Raw genomic sequence first — 20,215 nt, 5'->3', positions numbered from 1 at the left:
TCGGAACAACAAGTAGCTTTCGCGTCATATTTATTGTATTGCCTTATGTGGGTTATCTGTTGTATGCTATTAGTACATGTAATGCGTAATATTAATCTAAATTAGCTATGTCGGGCAGCCCGGGCAGGCATGAAGTTCAGCTAGTTTATAGCCGAACGCTCTACCGAAAAACTTATCAATTTAATCAAACAACTAAGTCCAGGGCTTTTAAGCTTTATTAAAAAGAAAAAAAAAAGAGCAGATCAATTGCAGCTTCTTTTTTTTTTTTGCCGAAAGTGATGCAAAAAATTGGAAAATTTGTATCTAAAATTTAATTGTATTAAAATTTTGCTTCAAAAAAAATTTTTTTTCATAAGAACTACAGGCAGCATCAAGGGGTGTTTCCGAAAAAATGATTTTTAGGTACGGAAGTCTCATTTTTCACCATTAGCCGGCCCGATAAGCTTTAAAATCAGAGGAGAAGTTCTTCAATAAATAAGAAAGATCTCACATACCGACAGAAAAATAATCCACAGAAATAATTTATAAGATAAGATAATGAAGAAAAATGTTTTTATTTTTTTGAAAATTTATACAATTTGTTATTGCAGGCTGCTTGAACCGTTATGGCTTAGATGGCAGCATGTGTTCATCATTTAACTGAACGGTTAAAACACAAAATCAGTTGCACTAAGTTCGTTTTTTTAGCGTAGCTTTTTGAATGTAGTAAAAATGTGACTATCTATTTGTTTTTGCCGAAAGAAGAAAAAAAATTATATTTTACCCATCAAGTTGTTAGCAATTTTAATGTTTTACTTCGTATTGTAATAACTACTCATAGTTTAACTAAATGAAAAGCATAATTTCAATTTTTATTCATTAGAAGAATCTACATTTTAGTGTACAATTTATTTATTTATTTATTTATTTTTTTCTGAACAAAAAAACTATTCCATTGAAGTCTGAAATCTTAAACCTGATACTTGTAATTTCGCTTACATTATGCTTTAGCTTTCTGACCAGAGTCAAAGCTTTAAAAACAAAACGAACAAAAAAGAAAAACAAAATTTACAATTAAGAATCGATATATTACATATTGCATCAAGTTTCTATTACAGCAAGGAGTGTATCCATCTCATTTATTACCTCACTTGCATTATTTATTGTTTGTATGTGTTCATGTAATGCATGATATTTGTTCGATTTTTTGATGCAGATTGTCCGAATTGGGCCCGAACACTCATTCTTCTGGTTACCAGTCAAATGCTCTGTCCATTGAGCTATTCAGCTCTGTCAGTCACAGCACATGTTAAACTTATAAATTTAACCGAAAACCTCATTCTGGTGCTTTAAAACAGGTTGTTTTGATGGAAAAAACAATTTTTAGACTGTGGGTCTATTTTTCGTCTTTAGCCTGCACGACAAGCTTTGAAATGAGGGGTAAATCAAAGAAATCGATCAAGAAATGAGGAAGATCTCACATATTAACAAAACACAGGCTACAGAAATAATATATAAGGATAATATAACAGCATAAATATGGATATTTTGCTTTCTGAAAGGGAATAAAAATTGAAGCAAAATTAAAGCAAGCTTAAAAAAAAACATATATTTAATCTTGCATTATTTCTATACACAAGTAAAAAATTTTAAAGTTTAATCTCAATATTTTTATATTTTATGTACATCTCAAATTTTGATACAATAAGCTTTTTAAAATAGTACGATTAATAATTCTAGATTAAGTTCGGAAACCCCAAAATTGAAAACAGCAGTACAGTCAATACGCTGACCAACCAAAATTAACTAACATTTAGATGAAGGGAAATGTTCCTGGCGAATAAATTTAATACATGCAAATATGTTTAGCCGAGTACATACCAGTATATACTTTGTTATATTAGAGTATATACCATAGAGTATACCAGTTGATGTCATTCATTAAATTTCAAATAGAATCATTTAGTCAGAAAATTTAAAAGCATTTTGTGTTCCTTTAAAATATCAATTTATAAGCTTTGAAGACAACTTTTAGAAATGTGTTTTTAAATTTTATCCCAAACTTTTACCAAAACAATTTTCATGAAATTTATTACCATCTTTCCTAAAGATTTTCGAAATTCTTACTCACAAGTATTATATTAATGATGGATAAGATTTTTCATAAACTTCAACATTAACTTTTTCTGTACAGTACTCTTAGGATTACAATGTGTAAAGGGCTTCTCTTAGATAATTGATAATGTTTGAAATATACATTCACTGCATGCCACTTAACTATTGGCACTTCAAGCTGAAGTGATATTAAATTTTTCTACACAGCAAAAACCAACAAATAAGATCTATTCAAAATATACTACATACATCCATCAACAATAAATCTGCCAACACTAAATTTTTATTTTCACACTTTTATTTTTGACAGCAATATTTTTCTTTTAACTAAGAGTTTTCTGATGGAATTTTTTAAATGTTACCAATATGAGTGAATGACTGATCTTAACAATCTACACCATTTTGAATAACCACCATTACAACAACACTTCCATTATAGTGACCAATGCGTTAGCTCTCATTTGTTATTTATTACACAGTTTCAATGTTATTTTATTGTCCATAAAAATTTCTATATTGAACTATTTCTTGCAACACAACATTTTCAGAAGTTTCAACTATCATCGCATTTTCAAGAAAATCAATTTTTGAAAACAAAGCTTTGCTTTTTAAAAAAAACTAATTTTTGTAAATGAATTTTGTGTTTACATATACTATTTTGATTCCATATTGTAATTTATGCATTATACTTTATTGCATAAAAATTGAACTATTATTTTCAATTTTGTAAAATTTCTTATATATTTTTTAAATAAAGCATACTTTAATTGAAATTGTACCACTTTTTAATTTTGCCTAAATAACATGCAATATTTCATACTTATGACATAACAACCTTATGCATTAGAGATCATTTTTGTTAGGAGTACAGGAGAAGATATCACAAGTGTCAACTATAGACATTTGAAGAAATTTTTCAACCCAAAGTATGGGCGAAAAAGATTGAAATCCTCTTTTTTTCTTTTTTAACATTTTGTATGTATAGGTTAGCAGCATGTACTCAGGGATGCCAACTTTAGGGAAACAATTTGAGGAGCATCTGTGGCAATTTTGAGGAGCATTTTGAAATTTTGAGGAGCAGCTAGCTTTGTATTTAAAATGTCGAGTAAAAATATGAGCATACAGAACATAAAATTCAATAATACTAAAACCACTTATTTAAAATTGTTTTAGAGCTTGGATAATCATTTTAAGCACTGGCATAAAAACAAAAAAAAGCTTTAAACAGTATGTCATGCTAGCACTCTTTCGCGGAGTTTCGATATTTTTGCGATGCCACTCCGCACAATGCAATTGGCAACCCAGGTATTGCTTTACATTGTAAAGCTGCGTCCATACATACAAAGAGAAACATAGAACTTTAAGGGGGTATTCTAGACTAGAAAATCAAAAAAAAAAAAATCAATTTTTTTTCTTTCATATTCTCGAAGTTTAGACCTTTAAGAATAAGTTTCTAAGAGGATTTATGGGAGCTCAAATTATTTTTAGAGTTACAGTTAATTTTGTTAAAATAAACTCTTTTGCTTAAATGAGACTGCAGACTTTAAATGCGTTTTTCTCGAAACTAGTTTTTTCAATATGGTTGACAAGATATACATGATATCTCAAGTTCTAATGCACTGATTTACTTGAAATTTGGTACATACTTTCTTAGTACTATCAAAATTGTCTCAGCGAAGGGGTTTTTGTATTTTTTTATTTTTAAAAAAATACTTAAGTTCAAAAAAAGAGTCAAAAATTGAACTTTTTTTTTCAAAACAACGTCATTTTGTGAAAAAAAAATATTTTCAAATCGGCTACGTCCAGACAATTCTACATCCTTGTTCAATAAGAAGTAACCTTAACTTTATGTTTCAGATCACCTGGAGGATTGGAATCATGTCAAACATGAGACCCCCCTTTTTTTAGAGTCCCCACTTTGCCAGTCTTCACCAGCTTCAATTTTGATTTTTTTTTCCAACTATTATGCATTTTTATGCTTTTAAAGTATCAATAAAAACTAATAAAAAGGAATAATGAAAATAGCAACTGTTTTTTTTTTTTCTATTATGCCCGTAAAATCACCTTAAACTCAAGCCTCTAGACTAGAATACCTCCTTAATATTAACAATGAACAATTTCAGGAGAAACAATGTGTATGATTCTGATACAATGCAATGAAGATAAAGCTTGAAGTTTTGGTAACTCCTTTACTGTTTACATGCAAACTATGAGAGTTACAAAGAAAAAAAGTTAATTTATGTGGCAATTATAAAATGATTCAAAATAATTTTGCAAGAGAACAATGAGATAATTAACTTTATATTAATTTGCAAAGATATATTACTAGTTAGACTTTTAGTTTGATCTTTTTGACTGTCAACATAAGTTTGAAATTTTGCCTGCCAATATTAATTTAGTCAAATGCAGCAAATTGTCATTCATAAATTAGAAGACATATGTGTGGTACCAATTTTCATTGCTCACTGCATGAGTCTATTGAACTTGCTCTCCGAGGAGTTCTTAAGGTGCCAATTTGCATTTATTATTCATCAATTTATTACTGTCTGTAATGTTTTATATATTTTCTGTAATATTTAATTAAATTATAACCCTTGCTATCTATTGTTTTTTCATTACATTATTTTTAGGGTTTTTTTTTTTTTTTTTTTTTTTTTTTTTTTGCAATGGCTACTACCATGAAGAAATTTGGATAAAACAGTAGAACTGTTTTCATGGAGTGTGAATGTTATTTTTCTTGCCAGTTTTTGGCAGAGAATATTGTTTATATTTTAACATAAATATGAAAGTCTTTTTGTGAATAAAAAGTGAAGCATTTTGTTTACTTATTTAAAAGCAGAAATACAATAATTTTTAAATTTCAAAAAAGTGGAATGGAAGAAGCGATAGCTGTGTTGCATTATTAGCAATTCTGAAATTTTTTAACCACCAGTTTGATTTAAAGGGAAACTTCAATTTATCTGACACTGAAGCGTATCTAAAACTAAATCTGAATTATATCTGCAAAAAATCACATATTGGTTCAAAGAAAAATAAATCTATGGGAAATATTTTGATAAGAAATTTGTAAAATATATAACAACTGTTTCAGATAATTAAGGACTTGAATGGAAATGCAATTTTTTAAACTTCAATTCAATGTTTTGAATTCTAGAACACATACTTATATATGATCACAAAACCTAAAGATCTTAAAGAGAGAAAAAAAAAACTTTCATCTTGTGCTATTTTTTTATAGTTACGTTCAACATCTCTTGATTTGCTTATAATAAAATAAATAGATATTCTTGTAATTTTGAAACCACAAAAGCACAAATTTAGGAAGCAAATGTAATCATCCCCAGGATTCAGAAGTTTAAAAACAAGTTATTTAACAACTTATATGTCTTTCTCTATCGATGATAATGCCGTGCAAATTTTGGTTACTATATTCAAAATAAAAAAACAATACTAAGAAATAAATAAATAAAAAAAATTTAACATAGAAGTACCTTAAACTCCCGATTATCCGTGAGTGGTTAATACGCGGAAGGGATTATCCGCAATCTCTCACACTTTCAAAAGCATTTTTTTTCGGCGATAAAGTTTTGAATGTAGATAAATGGACACCTTTTAACGAAACAAGTGCAAAAATTTTGGGCATTTTCCCCCCTCCTTTTCAATTACATCAAAACTTCCAAGGTTACCGAAATCTACCTAGTAGTTACCCCTGATTTTAAGATCTTCACTACTTATTACTGCTTTAAGTCTACACTACTTACTGGTTTTCAGATCTAGGTCACTTACTAAATTTTAGATGCTCACTACTTACGCACGTAAACGAGTGACTGAATCCTGTCTTGAAAAAATTCTCGACCCTTCCCCATTGCGTTTTAAGTGTACCTAACCTAGCTTTATCTGTTGCAGGTAATCTGTTTGCACGATTTGCTTGCATAAGTGTGTAATCCGTTTGTTAAAATGAGTGATCCTTTTTTAGCTTTTACATGCAATTTTTACATACTATTATCCTATTAGCTGTAATTTAAATGTATGAGATTGCAACTGGTATTTTTAAGCTATTTCATACACTAGCATTGTTTCTACCCAGTTTGCGGATTATCCGCGAATTCACTTATCCCCGGTTACCCCCACCTCTGCGGATAATCGGGATAGGCAAAATTAAAACATTTTTCAATAACAAAAGAAAAAGAGTTGTGAATGGCTACAGTATAACAATGCATTGAATCGATGTATATTCACAATAATTATTGTGGCCATTGCTGAATAACCTACTGTTGCAGTGCTAATTCCAGATTTTAAGTAGCACCTTGCAAGGATAGTACATAAAAAAAGTTACAAAATCTGTACAATAATATTCAATGAAATTTAGTGACTAGCTAAAATGTGTGACAGTAAAATCTGGGAAATTTAAGGCCATTAGAATATTGATATATTTCTCTCAGAAGATATTTTCATAATGTACGGAATATATCTGAGCAGAAAATAATATTTTTTTCCTTACACACTTCAGAAGAATATATTAATAAAATTAATGGAAGCAAGATATATATAGGGTTACAAGTTTGATGTAGTTGCACAGAATGTATGGAAAACCATTTAAAAAGTTTGTTGAGAATGTAAATATCCTACATAAATGCCCATGCTGTTTAAAAAGAATGTCCACGATCATAGGATTTCTTTAAGAGCACCATACATTACTATACAGGTTTGTAGATAGGGAATATGTACACAATCAACACAAAATGACAATAGCATGTCTCATGAATATCTAGAGAGCGTATGAGGCATTGGTTTTGCTACTAAGATCAGCCTCAGGACACTCCAGAGATGTATTCGGCTTTAATTGTTTCAATGATAAAAGATGAGAATATATAATGCTATTTTAATGAAGAATACGAACTTAAATTTCCTTCACAGACTTTTTGCATCATAAATAGCAGAAATTTAAAAATAATGTCCAGATATTTCATTCATGACAAGCAATTTAAAATGTTTCTTTGTTTTATTAAAATCAATATTTGAGGTAGTCAAAATTGCAAGATATATTTTAAGCATTCATTTGTTTGACTAACAAATGCAAATAAAAATTCAAGCATAAAAATTAAGCATGTTTGACACAGATGCAAGACTAGAACAACCAACAAAACTCAGTTACACTGCAGCTTGACAATATGTTTATAAATTTTCAGAGCAGGACCAAGTTTGATACCGAGACCAGTCAAAACGTCATTTCTTTTCATGAGTAAAAGAGACATTCCATCAATTTCCTGAAAAATGAAATTAAAATATCGTTCAATACTAATTTTATATGATACTTAAGCGCTTTTAAGCGAATTTACAAGAAAATATAAACACATTCCATCAATTGAAATAACTTTGCCAATTTTTGAAAATGATATTTGGCACTGGACTTTGTTTTAAAACCAGGTAATTCATTGCACAAAGAAACACATTAGCACATATTAACTGCTTTTGTAACTTAATACAGCACCAAATATTTTCCTTTTTAAAAACCAGCAAAGATGCCACCAGCAAGATTATCAAATTTGTACCGTTTGATGGTATATTAGTGTGACCAAAAATGAAATTAGAAAATACATACCTCAACTTGATCAAAATACATATCAAAATATGCATTTGACAGCCCTACAGCATTTACCATGCCTATTTGCTTCATATTAGGCACAGTAAAAGCATGCATAAAAAATGTCGATAAAATGTCAAACAAAAAATTAAACTTGATATCATAACAAATTAAGTGCTTATAATGCTTCAGTTAAGAACACAGCTAATAGATTACTATGGGCAAGAACCCTTTCATTATGCTAAATTTGGTGGCAGGGCAAAAAGACACTCAAGCAGTGCCTAAAGGTTCATTGTTCAATGCATTTAATTCTATTTTTGAGTGAACATGCACAGGGGTCAATCCAGGATTTTTTTCTTGCTACCTATTTTTGTGAAAGTATTGCATCATTCTATTTTTGTGAAAGTTCTTTTTTATCAGCATTGTTTTTGTGAAATTTTAGAGGCATCCTAATTTTTGTAAAAGAGAAGTAGAGCAATTGAAATTTTAGTTCGAAAAGTAAATGTCATCTAGCATTATTTTTAACAGGTTTCGTTTCTTGGAGAGGGGGGGGGAGCTAAAAACCTAAAAAGTACGAAAAATACCATCGTAATTTCAGCTTAATGGGCTATGTACTGTGTACAATATAGGAAATTATGAGAAAAGCGGCTTCCCAAAACAGATGTTTAAAGATTGCGAAAATATTGCATGAGTACTTTGGCGAGAAACAGTTAAAAGCTAGTTAAAATACTACAAAAAGGTTTCCATTTAAGCAATTGTTCATATAAACCTACTTCGAATATTATTTCATGAGTAAATTTTGTTTTAAACAGAGAAACAAATTTTATATTTTAAAAAGCGAATTTTTGTGAAATTTTCTATGTTTTTGTGAAGCTACTGATTTTATTACTTGATTTTTGTGAAAGTACCAATTTCAAAACAAGATTTTTGTGAAGGTACCGAAAAACGGAAGCAAAATCAGTCTGTATTGGGCCCTGATGCAAGACTTTTTAGGTCACATTCAAACAGTACCGATTAACTGAGAATATTAACTAACTCATGCTGAGCGTAACTAATTACACTGAGTTAAAACTAATTAACTATTAACTGGACGACTGGTTAAAAAGGCTGCTAACTGCATGATAAGATAATAACTTCAATGTTTAATGCCAGGAGTCGATCCAGGTTTTATTTTCAAATCTGCATTTTGTGAAAAAAAAGCGATTTTTGTGAACTTTTTTCTTTTTGTGAAAAAATAAGAACTATTTTTTGGACATTTCTCTTTTATATATTCTTTTGTGAAAAAAATTTTTTTATATCATATACAGCGTTTTAGTTATCACTAATCTGATCTGAAATCCCTTTGGCCTAAGGATTTTATTGGGAATGACTTGGATGCTAGAGGTTTTTTTACTGATGCTTTGTGCAAGGTCTAATTTTAAGATATAAAATTTTGTGAGGTGTTTCCCTTTTATGATATAGAATTTTAATTGAACATAACAAGTTAAACAGTTTCAATGTCTCAAGAAGGTAGCAAGTCACCAGTCATATGCTATATACAGTCGTGCTTGTTTATAGCAAAGTCATTAGTATGAATATATGGCTATAACATAATAGCTTCATTTGCCCTTCAAATTTTACTGTGTATTATTTAATTTCTTATAACCAAATTATGATTATAAAGACATTTTATTTCGCACTTTCAATGCTGCTAATTGCTATAAACAAGGGCATCTGTATATAGAATTAGATGTTTATAAATTGGATATTTATGACAGAAGCAACCAGATAAATAGAGATACATTCTGCAGTGGCTAAATAAAGAGCAGTATCTTTTTTTTTTTTTTTTTCAATTTTGTAATCTATTGTGCAGTAGCTCTATTGTGAAGACTTACTTATTCGGTTTCTGCTAAAAAGAAAACACGAAACAAAAAAACATCAAATAAACAAAAAACAATTCTGCCTTTACCTTCCCACAGCAGCATTAAACTTTATTCTGAAAACATTTATAAAAAGGCTTAATCCATTACACATTTTCAGCAACAAAGAAGATGTACTGTTGAACTTTATATAAATTAAACCAAAAAAAAAAATATAATCATTTTAATATCATTAATAATTGAAAGTATAATTGTTGGAAAAATGATCTATTGAACAGACACCACTGAAATATCCAAACCTACTTCCTTTCTAATGCTATTTACTTAAAAGTGGTCTTGTTATGACAAAAACCATAAGATAAAAATATCATTCAAAATTACTCACTTGCTCACGAAAAGCAGAAGCCTCATCATCATAACCTAAGTGTCTAATAAACGCTTCAACATTTCCTATGCTCCACTTTTTAGCTAAAGGTATTGATGCAGGGTATTCTTGTATGCTATATAAAGGATGGAAAAGTTTTTTTTTATCAATCAAATCACAATTTACTATCATAAAAATGTAATTAGTTAGACATATAAGTTTTTTATTAACATTTCCTAATAGTAGTGGCATAACATCTTTATCATAGCAGTCAGAGGACATTGTTGTTCAGCTAAAAAATGAAGATTATTAGCTAAAATACACGTTAGAAGTTTCAGAAAAAAATTATATATGATTAATTAAATGTCTTGTGTATCTGCATGTAGTCATTTACAGTCACTTACTAATGACCGGTGATGTTCCCATCAATTTTTCTGAGGGATACTCCCAGTAATCCATTACACACAAAATGTGTAAATGATCATACACATAGTATGTCATAATATGAAAATTTATGAAGCTTGAGGGTATACGCTATATGTCTAAAAAATGTTTGAGAGTACAGTAAAACTTGTAAAGTTGACCACCCTTGTAAGTTGACCACCTGTCTCAGTTGGCCACTATTCTCAGGCACAGAATTAGATCTATATCATATAAATCAACCTCTACAAGTTGACCACCTGTTTAAGTTGACCACCAAAGTAGTTCACTGCAAGTGGTCAATTTATACAGGTTTCACTGTATACAGCCTATATGGAGTATACATTATGGGAACACCACTGATGTGGGGGTCCCCTTGCAATTGCGACATGGTAAACAGTGATGTTCCCACCAATTTTTCTGAGGGTATACTCCCAGTAATCTACTACGCACAATTTGGGTATGTGATCATATACATAGTATGTAGTTCTTTACTTCTTCATAGTATGTCATAATATGAAAATTTATGAAGTTTGAGGGTATACACTAGGTGTCTAAAAAATGTTTGAGAGTATACAGCGTATATGGAGATGCTCACATAATGATGTTTAAGATGTTCAATTCAAATAGGTAAAAGAAAAAAAAAATGATCTCTGCTGAAAATACAATTTTTCACAGATTATCTTTTTTAATAAAGTTTATATTTCTAAAATAGGGACAGTGCATCAAATTCCAAGAAGATTTAACACAATGGTTGGTAAAATTTAAAAAAAGATTAAAACTGTGGGATCATAGGCCGAAGCCAGCTAATTCCAAAGTCATTGATAGTCTTTGATGGTGTTTTCTCCAGTGCTTGGGAAATACTCTGTGCTTGGCCAACTTACCAAATAGTAAGCACTTTGCGAAACTTTGGCTATGTACTTGATTAATAATGAGTACTTGTAAAAATTTATAAATATCAATGAAGACAAAGAATTTTCAATTGATAGACAAAAATACAGTCAGATATAAATTTATAGCATGTGATCATTTTGTACTGCTCGATTTACAAAGTATGACTTCATTGTATGTAGAGATTTAGAAAAATTCCATTTATAAAATTGACGTTAAGTAAAATTTAGCTATGCCCCCATCTTTTCTTTTCATCCATATATACTTTGAAACATTTTTTCTTTTTTAACATGGCAAAGTTAAAGAATATGAAGCTTCAAGGTTATTCAAGTTTTGTTACAACTAACAAAACGTATTTATGACTGCAGAATTCTAACGTTAGAAAGAGCAATTACAGATTTATTACATAGTTTCAATTTAACCTCGATCAATTTCACTCTATTTTCCTAATATTTTAACAATGATTTCAAATAGGTCAGAAAATAACATCTGAATGAAAAACAGAAAACTAATGTGAATGAGGATGAATATGAACCCAATATTGATATCATTAATAAAGTTGGATTCAAAAAAAAAAAAAAAAATTAACGGTCAGAAACAAAAAAGAGACTTGGAGGACTTAAAGGCCACACAAAAAGCAAAGGACATCTTGCATTCAAAAATTATTACAAAATTAACAATATCACAACGCAACAAATTCACTAAACAACTGAACATTTGAAAACTATAGCAAATATACACTAAACACAACCCATGATGCTTCAGAGGAGCATTTCTTGGTACTAACAATGAAAGCTTTAACCCAGTACTGCCCAACCTTTTTTTACTTGCGGGCCCCACCTCACATAAAAGTGAATCGCGAGGGTAAGAAAAAATATGAAATTTGACTATATTAATAAACTTTTCTAGATAGCATGGGAAAACAACAAAAAATGAAAGACAATTACAAACCAAATAATGCTGTCATCATTTAATACGTGCTGAACATAACACTGAAAGAAGATGATCAGTAGTTTTAAAATGTTTCAGATACATTCTTTGTCTTGAAACATTGAACACAATGAGGGGTCATACGGATTACCTTTGCGGGCCACATATGTCCTGCGGGCAGTAGGTTGGGCACCACTGCTTTAAACAACAACCAATTTTTTTACAAAAACTACTTTGGATATTTAGATATGGTGCAAGTTACCTCTTTAGAAAGCCATCGTTGGAAGACTGATATGAAACATTTGGTTCGTAACTTTCATCATCAGCTAAAAAAAGGACAACATACTTAATAAAATCTAAAACGTATAATTGATATTTTTTTACAAAAATCTTTAAAGTATAATGTATTCCACTTGCTAATCACAATATAATAATTAAGAGTGAAAATTTTTTAACAAAGTCTAAAGGCCCAGCAAAATTATTTTGCTGCAATGAAATTTCATTATACTGATATTACAAATATTGACATTGTTCCAACGCAATTTGAGTTGGAGACTGCCTAAGTCTTCGCTAAAACGAGATTTTTGCTGCAATGGCCTTCACTAAAATAGGATTTGCCTGTATCACTAAAAACTCTTGTATCAAAATAAAAAATCATACAGTCCACCCTTTCTTCCATAGTCCAAAACAGAAAAAAATTAAACTTTTTCAGCTTTACTGTTTTATATTTCATTTTAAAAATAATAATAATAAAAGCCCTGTTTTGAATTAGGAGAAAGAAAATAAGGGAAACATATACAGAAAATTTAAAAGATAGTACTAATTATGTAATACATTGCATTTTGAAATTCTAAAAGAATCAATATAAGAGCTAAATAGCAAGGGTTTACTTCTTTTTTTTTTTCCAAGATGTGAAATTACTCCTTGACATTTTTTAAAGGAATGAAGTTCTGTTTGGAGAAGAAAAATATATGAAAACATTGAAGACAATAAAGGCGATTAATGCCGTTAACTTTCTCTAAGAATGAAATAGAAGATGGAACAGAGTATTTTCTTTATTCTAAACATATAGAATGTTTGAATTTTGTACTTAAGAAAATTACAAATTATTTATAAATGTATTATTTTAACGATTCCTTCATTCTTCTTTGTTCTCTATGGCGTCAGATTTTTATCTAAAATGTAAGGTATAACAATATGCCTGACTAGATTTTTGACGCATATTTCCTATTTTGAATGCATGAAATAACCTTGTAGAGGCATTAAAAATCTCTCGGGATATACGGATATATATAAATATAGATTAGGGTTGTCACTGAGACCTATTTAACCTGAATCTCAAGGACACAAGCATTCTTGCAAACAAGGGTCAATCTTGGGGGGAAATGGCGTTGTAAAGGTGATTAAACCCATTTCAATTAAAATAAATACACATTTCAAGATTTAATTTCTAATTTACTATACTTATACTAATTATTATTACAAACTTATGTGAAACACTTCAAATTAAATGCAATAGTATAGATTAAAAAAGATAAGTGCATACAATTCTAAAAACATTTTTTATCTCTACTTACAGAAAATCTCTAAAAATTTTCCTTTATTTCGTGTTAAAAAGCTTCAAGTGAGTTAACTATTTTATTTAAATTAAAGCTTTTGAATAATTTCAAGATTGGCAATTGAACTACATTTGATTTTATTAGCACTTGCTGTTTCACAGTATATGCTCTTACAGCAATAACTAATACGTAATTCCCTTTTCACCAATCTATCATTTCAAAGTTTGGTTTTAACAAGAGTTAAAGTTGTTTGTTATGATTACATACATTGTGCTCTGTCAGGGGCGGCATTTCACCATTTCATTTGGGGGTCAAGTTTCTTAAATATGTATAACCCCAAAGCGAAACCAAATACACATTAGCTAACAAGAAGTTGTCATAAAATCGGTTTAATATGAATAAAATAAGTGTTTAGAAACAATTAACATTTTGATTCATTGACTAAAAAGTTGTCATACAAAACATCTCGCTACTAAAGTTTTTATGCCTTTCGGAAAAGTTATAATGCATGATTTTTGGAATCCGGAAAAGCAGGGAATCGTGTTACTAATCTATCAATGCTCAGTGTCGTGCTGTTTTTCCAGTTCAGCTAAATGGAAAATGTATTTTTCTTTTTTTTCCCCCTTTGAGATTCGAAAATATTTCTCTAACCTCCTGAGACATAAAAAAAAATCTTTCTCTACTAGCTGAGCTGATTGTAATAGTTAAAAAATAATTGAAGTAACACTGAGTTATGTATAAAAACACTTTTTATATCTCGCTCTTCAAAATCACCCAGGCTACTTCAAAACTGTGAGGGGCTTAAACTTTTCATCACTGAATAATCTAGTCATGTCGGCGCTCTCAGCTTCAATGAGATATCATCTGCCTCCAGCTCTGTTATTCACTATTCCATACTGATGAGTCCATAACAAGGACGAAACTGCAGTCTCTGGATGTGAAAACCATTCTGTCGGTATAGTGCTTGTAATCTTTCTTGCCTCATGCTAAAAATTTTACTCACAGTTGAAACATTTTATTTTTCGTTTTCAGAATCCAATCCAAATAACCATAATCCCAGCCAACCATACAGAAAAGTAATTATCATCAAATCTTGTGTTAATTTCATTCGAAACTGAATCTATTACTTCATACAAAATATTCAAAAATTAATGTTTGACATCACATCATCGTGTGGATTTTTGTCACTTTTTTTTTTTTTTTGCGTCTCTTTAAAATTGGCTTGGAGGAAGATTTTTTTTGAAAAATTTCATGATTTATTGAAGTATACATCTATAAAAAAATCTATTTTCAATTTCAATTGTAGATTGAACTGTGGTAGTATGGTGCACAGATCAATTGTAGATTGAACTGTGGTTTGAATAGTTGAGTAGCAGATTGAAGATATAGATTTTTAGAGTAAAGCACTTTTCAAAAACCTTTTCCCGCTGCAAACAAATTGGATAAAAATTCAAATGAAGTCATACATGCTAAAAAGCATGAGCTTTTTCACCATTGAAAGAATCGTTTTTTGCTTTGAAGATATAGAGAAATGTTTTTATTGTTTTAACTCTTGAAGATTATCTTGTGTCACTCCGCGATTGTATAATTATAGAGCCTCATAAAAGGTATTTGGTTGATATGTCTTTTTTTATTCAATAATTACATGCATTTTTAAGAAGTTTCTATGAATGTATTGAGCAGCTGAAACGTGTTTCTAGCAGAAGAAAGCGATGAACACTCATTAAATAAATATACACTTAAAAATGAGCGTAAAAGTGAATGTAAAATATCAAGGAATTTTCTTGTAAAAACCATGCAGCCACACCATCTTTCACGAGCCTCTCATATTGGACATACCATCGTTACACTAGGCACACAAGTGTGAAATATTTAGCCTATATGAGGCAATTTCTTCTTTAGTTAAAATTAACCATGGTTCTCTATCAGTTTTCTATGTTCTGAAAAAGCCGAAAATACTTCACGAATTTCTAAGTCATCATCCAAATAACGAAAAACACTTTTTCTAGTCTGAGAATGTGTCGAGTTTCATCAAATAGTTGCTGAGAACCATCGAAATTTCCTTTAATGAACATTGATTTCCGACTTATATAAATTGAATTCACTCATTTTCTATCATTCTGCTCAAAAAAATTGGGGGTGCAACCGCCCCTTCTTGACCCCCTTATTTGCCGCCCCTGTGCTCCGTTGTAGGGGAGATCGATTAGATGAGGAAAAAAGCACTTTCTATAGCCAAATTTACAAGTCCTGCAATATACATGAACTCTATTGATACATGCTTCTCCAGTTCGAAGGCAGGGGGATAATTGATGTGCTATGCTGCATGCATACACAGCGTGATCTAAACATAGGAGGTTGGTGCATCAAAAAAGCGAGGTCAAAAGAAGTGTTGGGGTAAAAGGGCAGGGCCCCTAAAGCTGTTTTTTTTTTTTTTTGTAAAATTAGGCCTTTTTTTTTCTGGGTTTTACTTGATTGATTAAACAACTTTTAAAAATGTGGACTATGCAGCATCAAAAATCTGGACAGATAGCCATCGTAGATTTACTCGTTCCATTTCAAAGTTCAATTTTATGAAATAAGATGAAAAATGTCCATTTATTTGGAGTTTTGAATTTTTACTTTCATGAAATCAATCGATTTATCCTGTAAAATTCATTGTTCAATCAATCATTAATTCCTGATTCTGGGAGGGGACAAGGGACCTTTACTTTTGAAAGCAAGAGGCAGTTGCCCCCTCACTTCCAAATGTATTCCAAACAAGCTGCCTATGGATGTAAAAGTAACCTATCTTTTTAATCTTTACTAATAATAAAGCTGAAAGTCTGTATATCTAGATCTCTGGATGTCTGTTATGCACATAGCGCCTAGACCATTTGGCTGATTTTCATGAAATCTGCACGAAATTAGTTTGTAGCATAGGGGTGAGCACCTTGAAGTGATTTTTTGAAAATTCAATTTTGTTCATTTTCTATTCCAATTTTAAGTGCATTCTACCAAGCAAATTATCGCAACATGGAAGTGCAAATTACCATAACATGTGTGAGCATGTTAACATAGCCATATTGGCGAGAAATGCATCATCCGTTATTTGTGAATATACAGACATTTTTCATTTTCTACTACGAACAAAGCGGTGAGGGTACTGCTAGTGATAGAATAAAGTAGGTGTGGTAATAAGTTGAAAAGCTAATATTTATTCAAAATACGATCTGTTTAACTCAAAAATGTTTTGTATGGGTAACCAATCTATCCATAAACTTTTACCATTAGGTTTTGGGAATGTTCTTTAGCATCTGTGCCATGTTGCTTGAATGGCTGGAACACCATCCTAAAAAGCTCCTTCCATTAATAAGCAACAAGAATTAACAAATTTAAAATGCATAACTTACTTTCTGTTTTTGTGTTGGTTTCGCAGTCACTGCAGAGCCATACTCCTAAATAAATAAATAAATAAATACATAAGTATTACCACAGTAATACCTACTTTCTTTTAAAGCAAAATGAAAGCAAAAACTTTTGTTGTTTAATGAACTGCAAAAGGTATAATTATGCATTATGCTGCTTTTGCCCACATGTCTCAATTTTAGTTTCTTCAAAATCTATTTCAAGTAAATGCTCAAATAATGACTGTATAAATGTATAGTAAGTTCAACTTAAGTTTTGTATTGCCTTTTTATTTGCATACAGCTTTCACCTCATTAATATTTACTGTTTAAATATCTAGATTTAAAAATAAATTTTTAGCAAATAACACCATTTAGTAAAATCACCTATAACCCCATGAAGATTTTTTCCAATGGTCACTACTTATTCTAATAGCTATTTAACTCAATGATGTCATATCTAAAATGATGTGCATGAAGTCACTGACAAACTGCAAATATCGCGACAAAATTTAGACACATATGAGGTACAAGTATAATCTGTAAGAAAGTACATAATACTAAGCAGCTCATGAGTTAGCCTCGGAAAAGTTTCATTCCAGTGAAATGCTTATGAAATTTATTTATTTTAACTTTTCTTAAATTGATCAAAAAATCTAATCAAATGAATGTATTTAATAATAAAAAGGGACAAGAAAAGCAGAGTTTTGAATGCACAAAGTCGTAAAAAACGTAGAAAATGAGGAATAAAACGACAGCAAACTAGCATTGCATGAAACACTCAAATGCTTTAATAAAGGAAACACACAGGTGACATTTCAAGTTCACATCAATTATTTCAAATTTAACTCATATTTGGGTGACATAAAATGTAAGTTGAAAAAGCAAGCAACAAAAATTTGTAAATCAACATATATTGAGACAAATTGAAAGAGAAAAAATATAACTTGGAGCTATAAAAAAATTCACATAGAAGCAGAGCAATTATTTCTTTACGCATCTTTTTAAAAATGTGAGATGATTTAAAACAGCTAATATTACACAAATACTGAATCATGATGCTTTTTATGATGCTTTTTTTTTTTTTTTTTTCACTTTCTACTTATGTAAACTGCAATTGTTAGTAAAAGAAAATTCAGTGCTTTTTTTTAAAAATTCCCCAACAAACCAGCAAAATTATCTTATCAAATTAGACATGCAAAACACTATCTACTTTCACAAAGAGTCGTGTTATTTTGTTTGATACTACACCTTTTAAAAGAATTGTTTTTAACCTTAACACTGAGCAACAAACATTATAGGTGACACATAGCATCAAAATCATTCAATAATTTTAAGAGAAAAATTCCCGAATATTAAACAATATAGGATATTTCCTGTTTTTAGAGTAATTGTAGTTTAGAAAAAATATTTTTTGCTATTTTGAAAAGATGTTTTTTTTAAATTGATGTTTTGAATTTTAATTGAGATTTATTGATGTCCAGTGCAGCACTTAGTTAATATTAGGCTTGATCTTAATCTAAATCTTGATCTTAAATATTTAACATGATTTCTGAAATGCACATGGAACAAAGTGAAGTAGTTCAGTTTGTTAATTATGTTAATTTATTCATTTGCTTATCAAATTGCTTACATATTCATTCATTAATATCCCTCCAATTATTAATTCACATATTTGTTCATTCATTCACTACAATATTAACTCAGTTTTTTTCATAAATCAATCAATTTATTTGTTTATTGTTTCGTTATTTATTCATTAATTTGATAAAATATTCTTAATATTCAAATAAAAAATATTTTATTAGTAAAATATTTTATTTTTCATTTTACCTCATGCAAAAAAAAGGGAGAGGAAGTGACAATTTTTCATTTTTTTTCTTTTTTTTTTTTTGAAGGTACAAATTTACTCCAAAAAAATATAATATAATATTTCAAATCAAATTTTATCATAAAATACACATCCTTTCTTTATTTACTGTAATTTTCAAAACAGAATTTCCAATTCATTCATTTCAAAAAAGGTAAGTTATCTTAACTACTATTTCACTTTGCCATGCGCAAGTAAAGCTAAAACTCTACATATTTTTCTGACTGTAGATTAAATCAAAATTTCAAGTTAGATGGAAAAACGTTAGCAAATTCTGACCCTAAGACCCCAAGTCACGTGACTCAACAACAATGAATGATTGGCACGTTTTGTGTGAAACAAGCAAAAGAAACCTAATTTCTCCTAATGCTTTGCTGTAAAATTTATCATGTGACTTGGGGTCTTGGCTTCACGAATAAAAGTCTTCACTCCCTCCATTTTATCTCTTCTCAATGGTTTAAGCAAGGCCTGATTAGACTCTGAAGTAAGGGAAACTCACTCCCATTTTGGGGGTCCTTTGCTTTTTCTTTCAGGATTTTTTTCTAAATTCTTCACAAACTAATGCTACAAATATTATTTTCAAAATAGGTTTAGCATAATTTAGACTCAAACTGATCCCTCCCCCCCCCCCCTCTCTATTACCATATAGGTACTCCCATGACTAAAATACATGGTTATGCTGCAATTCTATTCGCATTGTTTTCAACTGAAGTACAAGGTCAAAGCTTGAAGATTTTCCAGTTTGACGAGAAAAAAAATTACTAACTTTTTTTCCCTTAGTTGGACAATCAATTATTCTCAAAAAAAAATAATAATAAAATCTGAACAAAAGCTTCAGCTTCTTCAGCCTTTCAAGTAATCAGGCTTTGAGTTTAAGTTCTATTTTGTTAATGTATTTTATAAATTGTTCCAATGAGTCTTAATAAAAATATATTCACCAGATGGTTTGATGGTAACTCTTGGCTCATGGCAATTCATATGATAGCCTTCAAAACACATATAACAAGTCAGCAGATCATTCTAAAAAATACAACAAAGAAAATTATTCTCAAAATATAAAATAATGAAAAACAAATCTCTTTCTAGTAATATAATTCAAAATACATTATCCTTCAGAAAAATAAGGTTTGTAACCTATGTGTGGAGCTTAGCTGAAATTTTGTATAACATATTCATCTCATTATTGTTTATAGACTCTCCTCCACCCCTCAAAGCCTGTGTCTATTCAGCTGCATGATAAATTAAATGGAATTTACAGTGA

General features: G+C 29.9%; 1 protein-coding gene across 1 annotated transcript in view; it reads right to left on the bottom strand.

Moving 5' to 3' along the window:
* Positions 1 to 3,023: 3,023 nt before the first annotated feature.
* Positions 3,024 to 20,215, bottom strand: part of LOC129227646 (histone acetyltransferase KAT6B-like) — a 29,109-nt gene continuing 11,917 nt past the window's right edge. Inside the window, exons 4-8 of the mRNA XM_054862236.1 lie at positions 19,893 to 19,974; positions 17,091 to 17,135; positions 12,405 to 12,468; positions 9,923 to 10,037; positions 3,024 to 7,361 (exon numbers count right to left, since the gene is read on the bottom strand). Of these exons, the coding sequence (XP_054718211.1) occupies positions 7,242 to 7,361; positions 9,923 to 10,037; positions 12,405 to 12,468; positions 17,091 to 17,135; positions 19,893 to 19,974 (426 nt within the window). The 3' untranslated portion in view covers positions 3,024 to 7,241. The remainder of the gene's footprint in view (positions 7,362 to 9,922; positions 10,038 to 12,404; positions 12,469 to 17,090; positions 17,136 to 19,892; positions 19,975 to 20,215) is intronic.

This window comes from Uloborus diversus, chromosome 8, assembly GCF_026930045.1.
Source record: "Uloborus diversus isolate 005 chromosome 8, Udiv.v.3.1, whole genome shotgun sequence".
Taxonomy (NCBI): domain Eukaryota; kingdom Metazoa; phylum Arthropoda; class Arachnida; order Araneae; family Uloboridae; genus Uloborus; species Uloborus diversus.
This window is presented reverse-complemented; position numbering and strand designations above follow the sequence as displayed.